This window comes from Heteronotia binoei, chromosome 1, assembly GCF_032191835.1.
Source record: "Heteronotia binoei isolate CCM8104 ecotype False Entrance Well chromosome 1, APGP_CSIRO_Hbin_v1, whole genome shotgun sequence".
Classification (NCBI taxonomy): Eukaryota; Metazoa; Chordata; class Lepidosauria; order Squamata; family Gekkonidae; genus Heteronotia; species Heteronotia binoei.
This window is the reverse complement of record NC_083223.1, coordinates 16,361,787-16,371,010: the sequence shown is the minus strand read 5'-3', so window position 1 is coordinate 16,371,010 and position 9,224 is coordinate 16,361,787. Positions and strand designations below refer to the sequence as shown.

At 47.3% G+C, this 9,224-nt stretch overlaps 1 protein-coding gene across 1 annotated transcript in view; it reads right to left on the bottom strand.

Moving 5' to 3' along the window:
• Positions 1 to 387: 387 nt before the first annotated feature.
• LOC132585879 (meprin A subunit alpha-like) overlaps positions 388 to 9,224 on the bottom strand; it is a 33,746-nt gene continuing 24,909 nt past the window's right edge. Inside the window, exons 10-13 of the mRNA XM_060257760.1 lie at positions 7,565 to 7,780; positions 4,893 to 5,360; positions 2,957 to 3,127; positions 388 to 416 (exon numbers count right to left, since the gene is read on the bottom strand). Coding sequence (XP_060113743.1) covers positions 388 to 416; positions 2,957 to 3,127; positions 4,893 to 5,360; positions 7,565 to 7,780 — 884 coding nt within the window. The remainder of the gene's footprint in view (positions 417 to 2,956; positions 3,128 to 4,892; positions 5,361 to 7,564; positions 7,781 to 9,224) is intronic.

Genomic DNA, 9,224 nt, shown 5'->3' with positions numbered 1-9,224 from the left:
CTCCAACCCAGGGTCTTCAAAGGAGGTAAAGTTACACAGATGGACTGAAGACATGCAAAGCGCTCAATTGTTACAATTTATTCAGGTCACGTAAATGATATTTCCTTGGTACAGAATGTATGTTATCTTCATATAAAATCTGAAGTTTTGCTACAGACAGCGCTAGCATAAGGTATAGTTGGATTGAAATGGAGCTTTGAACACCAGAAAAACAGCACCTAAATCAAAGCATATTGATTTTTTTTTTCTCTTATCAAGAAAAGACACAGAATGAGCAAGCGACGAATCCATGAATCTCATTGTGCTAGAAGGCAGCGTTCAAACCTTCAAGAAGTCGTAGAGATGCCAGCTCGCTTATGAAGAACTCTGCAAACGTATGAAGTCGAGCTACAAAATACTCCCTGGCTCTTCAACAACTAGAAATGCAAGGAAAAGAGAAGGAAAACAGCATGTCATCATTCTTATCTTATTCTTCCTTTTTCTTTCCTCCATACCTTTCTTTTTTTCTGCACCGCATATTAAATACTGAAATAAAATGCATCAGGGCTTTTTTCATTGCAGGAACTCCTTTACACGGATGGTAAGCCTCAGAATCGGCTCTGAATGACAGGCTTCAGCCATGGTAGTTGAGCATCAGCAATAAAGACACACATCCCTACAAGCTGGGCTTTATTTGTAGCAGGAACTCCTTTGCGTATTAGGCCACACGCCCCTGATGTAGCCAATCCTCCTGGAGCTTACAGTAGGCCCTGTACTAAGAGCCCTGAAAGCTCTTGGAGGATTGGCTACAGGGGTGGAATTTTAGCAGAAGTTCCTTTGCATATTAGGCCGCACCCCCCTGATGTAGCCAATCCTCCTGGAGCTAACAGTAGGCCCTGTACTGAGAGTCCTGTAAGCTCTTGGAGGATTGGCTATGTCAGGGAGGTGTGGCTGAATATGCAAAGGAGTTCCTGCTACAAAAAAAGAGAAGCCCTGCATACAGGCATGTGCACCGTGCCTTTTTCTTATGACTGAATAACCACCGTCAGCCAACACACACTCACATACACACAGGGCTTTTTTTGTAGCAGGAATTCCTTTGCATATTACGCCCCACCCCACCTCACCCCGATGTAGCCAATCCTCCAAGAGCTTACAGGGCCTACTGCAAGCTCCAGGAGGATTGGCTACATCAGGGGGTGCGGCCTAATATGCAAAGGAGCTCCTGCTACAAAAAAAGCCCTGCACACATTTAAGAAGGGGAAGCAGGATTTCAGGGTAGGAGGTGACCAAGGAGACTTGGGGTTGGCGTTTCTCACTTTTTCACTTGAGGGAGTTCAAAAAAGATAGAAGATATGTATTTAGAACAGGGTGGGGGGAGGCAGGGGAGGAAGTTCCATAAATATCAAGTGTAGGGAAAGTGGGTAAAAGAAATGCAGACTTTCTCACAGCTGCTGGTCCTATTAGGGTTGCCAGGGAGGGATTTGAGGGGCGTTCTGGAGGTGAGTGAGGATGTCACACAGGGACTCTATGGTATTTGGACCTCAAAACCATAGAGTTTGCCCAAATACCAGAGCATCCCTGCACATTGTCCCTATTTAGAGAGCCAGTTTGGTGTAGTGGTTAAGTGTGCGGACTCTTATCTGGGAGAACCGGGTTTGATTCCCCACTCCTCCACTTGCACCTGCCGGCATGGCCTTGGGTCAGCCGTAGCTCTGGCAGAGGTTGTCCTTGAAAGGGCAGCTGCTGTGAGAGCCCTCTCCAGCCCCACCCACCTCACAGGGTGCCTGTTGTGGGGGAGGAAGGGAAAGGAGATTGTGAGCCGCTCTGAGACTCTTCGGAGTGGAGGGCGGGATATAAATCCAATATCTTCATCTACCTCACAGGGTGTCTGTTGTGGGGGAGGAAGGGAAAGGAGATTGTGAGCCGCTCTGAGACTCTTCGGAGTGGAGGGCGGGATATAAATCCAATATCTTCTTCTTCTTAGAGGAGGGGTTTCCTGTGCAGGCACCCCATGGCACAGAGTGGTAAGCTCCAGTACTGCAATCCAAGCTCTGCTTACGACCTGATTTTGATCCTGGCAGAAGCTGGGTTCAGGTAGCCGGCTCGAGGTTGACTCAGCCTTCCATCCTTCTGAGGTCAGTGAAATGAGTCCCCAGCTTGCTGGGGGTAAAGCATAGATGATGGGGAAGGCAAGGGCACGCCACCCCATAAAAAGTCTGCCAAGAAAACGTCATGGTATGACGTCACCCCATGGGTTGGTAACGACTCTTGTCCTTTACCTTTTCTTCCTCTGCAATCGTCCCTGGTTAGGGGATGGGTTTCCTCTGCCAGCCAACTGGTCCACAGCAGAGAGGAACCCCTGAAACCGGGGTAGGACCTGGGGCCTGGTGACCCTAGGTCTCATTCTGCAACCAATCTGTTGTTCGAGGCTGTGACAGTCTTAATGATCCTGGGACCCTTGGGAAAAGAATGGGTCTGCAAAACCACTGGGTGCAGCTGGCCAGGGAGAAATCAGGCCACTTCTCCCTCCCCCCCCCCCCCCCCCCGACCACTGTACAGCTGCCTGAATTACACCTCCAGAAGCAATGGCAGTGATGGACCGACGGGCTATAGAGTTGTTGGCAGAGCTATTTCTGTAGGAAAAGCCCAGCTGGGACTCATTTGCATATTAGGCCACACCCCTGGCATCACCATTGTTTCACATGGGGCTTTTTCTGTAGAAAAGCCCAGCAAAAACTCATTTGCATATTAGGACATACCCTGATGCCAAACCAGCTGGAATGGCGTTTCTGCGCGTTCCAGCTCAAAAAAAAGAGCCCTGGTTGTTGAGCATGGGCCCCCCGAGGACGGGAGCCCAGACCAGCTGCCTCTCGTGCTCCATAGCTAAGACCACCAACAGTTCCGGGCCTCCCCTGGCAACCTTAGCCCTGTGTTTTCTAGGGAGGGCGATCAGCAGAGGCGCATGCCACTCTACCTTCGAAGGTCACAAAGATGATCAGAGCGTCGTCTTTAAGGAAACTCCTCCGTAGCAGTTCTCTGCGATGCAGGATGCTGTTCCAGCCATAATATGGGCCTATGTGGCGATTATATGAAGGATCAAAAGTTCCTATAACAGAGGGTTTATTCCAAAGAAGTCGGCCATCCGCTATGCAAAAAAAGGTTGAAATGGATTAATGCATAAACCGTGTGCTTTGGGGGGGGGGGGTCAACTCTTTTGCATGGGAATTTAAGGTTTACATCATGCTGCACAGATTTTGGATGGGATGCATCAGTCCACACACACGCTACAATCACATGAAGCTGCCTTATACTGAAAAACATGATTTAAACCTATTCAGACGTTGGCTGTGGTCAGACCGGCAGGCTGCCATGGTTTGGACACCCCCCTAAATTACTCCATACATTTTGTGATTGCAATTTTCAATCATACTCCCACCCTGATCCATCTACAACCACATTTCTTCCATGGTTGACCATTCAGATTAGAGCTGCGTGTCAATCACAGAGTGTGTGGTCTGGTCTTTTTTTTAAAAAAAAAAAATTAAACCAACTTTGACTTTTTAAATAAGAAAACATTTCTGGGGTGTTCATGAATGCACAATCATCTGTTGTCTATTTAGTTCATCTCCAACTCATCTTTCGATGGGGTGTGTACAACTGGGGAACAGCTGCTAGATGGGGATGCGTGAAAAGGAACTTCAAGAACAGAATGGAGACGGAAACTGCTGAATTACAAATGATTATGAAACTTGGAACAAAAAACATATGAACGTATGAAGCTGCCTTATAGTGAATCGGGTCCTTGGTGCATCAAAGTAAGTACTGTCTACTCATTTGTAGATGGATGGCGAAGGGAAAGGCTTGGATTCGGAACTCGGGCGGTGGGGAGGGCTTTCTTGCTTTCCACGCCTCCTGCAACCCTTCCCTCCCTCCCGTTATTAGTGTTATTGTTGATGACGGATCACTTTCCAAGAAAGAAGAGCGGCCCCTTCCAAAACTTTTTTAAAAAGAGAGAGTTGAATCTGGATGATGCTCTTTTATTACAGGGCAAGTTGAAGGATGAAGTTAAACTTTTGAAAGAGAGTGCGTGGGGAAGCCGGAGCATTTCCTGGAGAATGACAATTTCAGTGCGTGTCTTTGAAAAAAAGATAGTTGCAATGCATTTTGTGCAGTTGAAAAACAGCTGTTGTGGGAAGGGATCCTCGCGAGGGGAGGGAGGAGAGAAGCCTAGCCAGACGCATTCAAACTACCGATCAGCAGAGAAGTCCCATTTCTACTTTCAGGGAGAAATGGGACTTGACGTTGACACATGGAGATCCCACATAATGGAGATATTATATTCCAGTTCCTCTAAAAAAGAAGGATTCTGCTCCCATGTAGCCTGTATCGGAATGATGTTTGTAATGTATGCTACAAGTTAAAAAGTAAATTAGGTGGGACAGGAACACCTCTGAGAAAAACATGTTCTCAGTTTAACTCAGCCTTGAGTAGCTATACAGCAATTAGCAAACTCTGCATTTATTGCTTGTGACACACTCCCCATCACTCTTCAATTCTGACATGATCAGGGGTGGAATTCTAGCAGGAGCTCCTTTGCATATTAGGCCACCCCCTCCCTCAAAGTAGCCAATCCCCCAAGAGCTTACAAGGCTCTTTTTTGTAAGCTCTTGGAGGACTGGTTACATCAGGGGTGTGTGGCCTAATATGCTAAGGAGCTCTGCTACAATTCCACCCTTGGACATGATCACTGATTTTGCTGTTTTCCAACACAACACATGGCATCTAAACCAAACTGGTTGTTCTTTCAGTTTGTTAATTGTACTCTTTTGCCAAAGATTCTAGCTTGGTACTATTTTGCCTACTCATTATACCCCATTTCATCGTCTGATAAAGTGTGCCCTACAACTTACCGCTTAATTGGTTGGGATCTGTCATGAAGACCCTGCTTGCCGACATCCTTTGGGTGATATCGGGATCTTGATCCACGATGGTGAACGTCACTTGCCTGTTCCCCGCCGGCCACTCTAGACCCCCATCGTTCTGGCTGCTGCACAGAGCAAAACGGATACCCAAGTAGTTGCCGCTGGAGTTGGCCACGCCGTAGGGATACAGCCTCAGCACAAAGCAGTAACCTTCCGAGCTGTAGAACAAGGGGCTGGAGATGTAGTCACCTTGGGAAGCACTGCCAGAAAGGGCGGTAAAGTTGGAGATCTGCCAAACCCCTGTGGGGCACTGAGTCTCGGTCAGACTGATGTCATCAATGCTAATCCCGCCAGTAGAGTTGCCAGGGTCTTCTCTGATGCCGTGGAAGACGTAGCGGAATTTGGTCTGGCTGCTGAAGGGGACAGTTGCCAACTTCCAGTGCTGTTCTTCATCCGCTGTGAACAAAGAGGGGAAACGGTGAGATTTCAACAACACACAATAGATTGTCTTTGCAATATTGGCTAAAATGTCTCTAAGGTCAATTTGGGTATGAGAAATTAACAAGGGGTCGTCTGCATAAAGTAGGGAAGAAATAAATTTATCTCCTACTTTAACTGAGATATATTAACTACTCTTCTTTTTACCACCGTGGGTTGTTTTCTTAGGATGTCATTGGATAAATTTTATTGATAATTCAGCGTAAATTTTATCATGATTAATATCATTCCGTTGTTGTATTGAATGTTTTATTGAGGATTTTTTTAATTGTTAGGTCTGGTGGTCGGTTGCTATGGCATTTTGCTGCTAATGCAATAAAGACTGATTGATTTCAACAACACCAAAAAATCATAAGTCACTTCAGTGGCACTTGAGAGTCTTTATTTGGCTTCACCCAGGGCTTTTTTAAAAAAAAGCAGGAATGCACAGTAATGCAGTTCCAGCTGACTTGGTGTCAGGGGGTGTGGCCTAATTTGCAAATGAGTTTCTGCTGGGGTTTTGTGTAGAACAATGCAAAACAATGGCGACATCAGGGGTGTGTGGCCTAATGTGTAAATGAGTTCCTGCTGGGCTTTTTCTACACAAAAGCCCTGCACAAAAACAATGGCGACATCAGGGGGTGTGGCCTAATATGTAAATGAGTTCCTGCTGGGCTTTTTCTACCAAAAAAAAGCCCTGGCTTCACCAGAGCAGTCCTGGAGATACAGAGGTTATGGGTGCAATCCTGTGCCCACTTACTTGGGCGTATATTCCAGTGAATTCTGGCAAACGTATTTCCATTGTTTTGTGACGTCGAGCATGACGAAGAGTTCTGGTGAGCTCAAAAGCGGGCACAGATTTTTGTGCTAATTTGGTTGGTCCAATAAAAGGCATTAAATAGATTCTATTGGGGAGGGGGTTGGTAAGTATTTTTTTGGAGGGGGGCTCTTTCACGCATGCCACTTCAGCAAGTGGAGCTTACCATTTCACACAGCAAAATCCAGTTACAAAGCGCATTGAAAGTGGGTTGAAAGGGCATTGTTTAATGAGTGTGAAAGCACCCATGTGCAGGGCTGCTACTAGGCTTTCTGGCACCCTAGGAGAGTCACACACTCGTGCCCCCCTCATTATTAAAAAAAAAAATGTGGGGGAAATGAAGAGTGCCAAACTTTTTCACATTTTTAATTTGCTGATTTTTAAATTTAATTTTTCCAAAAAATGTGATAAGTTATAAAAAACTGTGAGAATAATTGCTTACTGGCCGGGCCAGGAAGGAGGATGGCAGGAGAGGATGAGGTGAGAGCCCAAGTCACACATGGAGGAGAGGGGGGCGGCTTGGCTTTGCCGAGGGCAACTTGGTGATGGGAAAGGACGAGGCGGCAGTGGTCGGGAGCCAGAGTCACGTGTCGGAGAGCGGGCACCCACTGGCTCCCCCTAGGCCAGGTGGCGTCCTAGGCAAGTGCCTACTGCCACGCACTGGCCCTGCCTGTTTGTGTGTGCGTGTGTGCCTGGAAGTCATTGGGGACTTTTGGCGACCCCTACTGGGGGCTTGGCCATTCAGAGAGTGCTTCTATTGGCTGCCTCTGCATCCCGGCCCTGGTATTCCTTGGAGGTCTCCCATCCAAGTACTTGCCAGTGTCAGCCCTGTTTAACTTTTGAGAACTGAAAAGATTGGCTTGCCCGGATGATCAAGGCCAGGGTGATTCTGTTCTTCTTTCCCGGAGTTTGCGTGGGACCGATATGACTGTGCTCTGACTTGTGGTTGGAAAACACTGCTACCCCTGTGCTACAACATCATTTCCAACTGGGTTTGCCCGCGTGGATCATGTGCATGGATGCAGCCTTTGACATAATATTCTCCCTGAGTTGTTTCCGATGGTAGCCATGTTGATCTGCAGTAGAACTAGGTTTGAGTTCAGCAGTGTAATGTGCCCCTTTGGCTGTGGGGTCCCTGATTGGAGTGCTCACTCAGTCACCAGTTCTCAGGTCCATTCAGCAGAGACAAACTGGCTCAAAGCATCCTCCATTTATTTGCAAGGAGACCACTCCAACCACCAACAACTTCAGCTAACATGCAAAACTGGAAACTGAAAGGAGAGCTCCACCCATTAGGACATGTATAGATGAAAAGTTAGACATCCAGGGTATAATAATGATGAGGACGCCGAATTCTAATGCTCACCATAAAACCTTTGCAGCTTCTCCATTTTCCTAACATTTCCGGTTCCATCGTCTTTTTTAATCCAGATTATGAGTTGATCTTGCTGACTTCCGTCGAACTTGTAAAAAAACTGTAGACACTTCACTGCTCTTTTTGGGTAGAGGATGCGGGACTCCAAAACAGCCGATTCTCCTGAATTTCCTTCCGTGGTGTTCAGGTGCATGAAATATCCTCTACCTACAAAGCAAAGTGTAAATCTTTTACAAACGTTAGGCAACAATGCAGGAGTCTGGTGTGCTAAACAAGTAGTGCTCTCTCTTGAAATTTCATTGCCCGTATGTCTCCAAAGCGGCACAAATAAGAGAAACCAAAGCAATCTTTTAAAGTTACAAAGGATAACGAGGGGTCATTTCATAGAAAAAGAGGTGCTGGAGCTCATTAGCACAACTCATGTGCATAACTGGAGAGCCAGTTTGGTGTAGTGGTTAAGTGTGAGGACTCTGATCTGGGAGAACCGGGTTTGATTCCCCACTCCTCCACTTGCAGCTGCTGGAATGGCCTTGGGTCAGCCATAGCTCTCTTATCTGGGAGAACCGGGTTTGATTCCCCACTCCTCCACTTGCAGCTGCTGGAATGGCCTTGGGTCAGCCATAGCTCTCTTATCTGGGAGAACCGGGTTTGATTCCCCACTCCTCCACTTGCAGCTGCTGGAATGGCCTTGGGTCAGCCATAGTTCTCTTATCTGGGAGAACGGGGTTTGATTCCCCACTCCTCCACTTGCAGCTGCTGGAATGGCCTTGGGTCAGCCATAGCTCTCTTATCTGGGAGAACCGGGTTTGATTCCCCACTCCTCCACTTGCAGCTGCTGGAATGGCCTTGGGTCAGCCATAGCTCTCGCAGAGTGGTCCTTGAAAGGGCAGCTGCTGTGAGAGCCCTCTCAGCCCCACTCACCTCACAGGGTGTCTGTTGTGGGGGGAAGGATATAGGAGATGGTGAGCCGCTCTGAGTCTCTGATTCAGAGAGAAGGGCGGGGTATAAATCTGCAGTCTTCTCCTTCTTCTAACTTATTTGCATATGCCACACACCCCTGTATCACCGGAAGGTGGACTAAATTATATCAGCTCAACATCGACCTTAAAATGCTTCTTGAATTATAATGGTCATCATAAAAACTTCCTCCCATCATACTTTTGAAATGACTTTCTCCTCTGTGGCCACAGTGGCACGAGGAAGATTTCCATCTGTCTGCTTTAGACGTTTTGTTACCCCCTCCCCCTTTTTGTAATGGGGGAAAATATTAGAAAGTTTGTCAGATCTTAGAGTTCAGTAAAATTCTCATGGGGGGTTGAATAATGGAGCCCAGAAGCAAAGGTGGGGGGGGGTTAAGAAAAAGCGCACAATAAAATTCAGAGGTTCGGAGCTCTGCTCCAGTGAGCTCCTGCCCAAAATGAGGCCTGATGATAACTATGGCTAACAGTTAAACAGCGACAACGAATAGGGCTCTCAGCTCTGTGTTGGGAAATACCTGGGGATTTTGGGGGTGGAGCCTGAGGAGGGCGGGGTTTGGGGAGGGGCGGGGCAGGTCTTCCATGGGGTCTAATCCCACAGACTCCACCTTCCAAAGCAGCCATTTTCTCCAGGTGGCCTGATCTCTGTAACCTGGAGATCAATTGTAATAGCG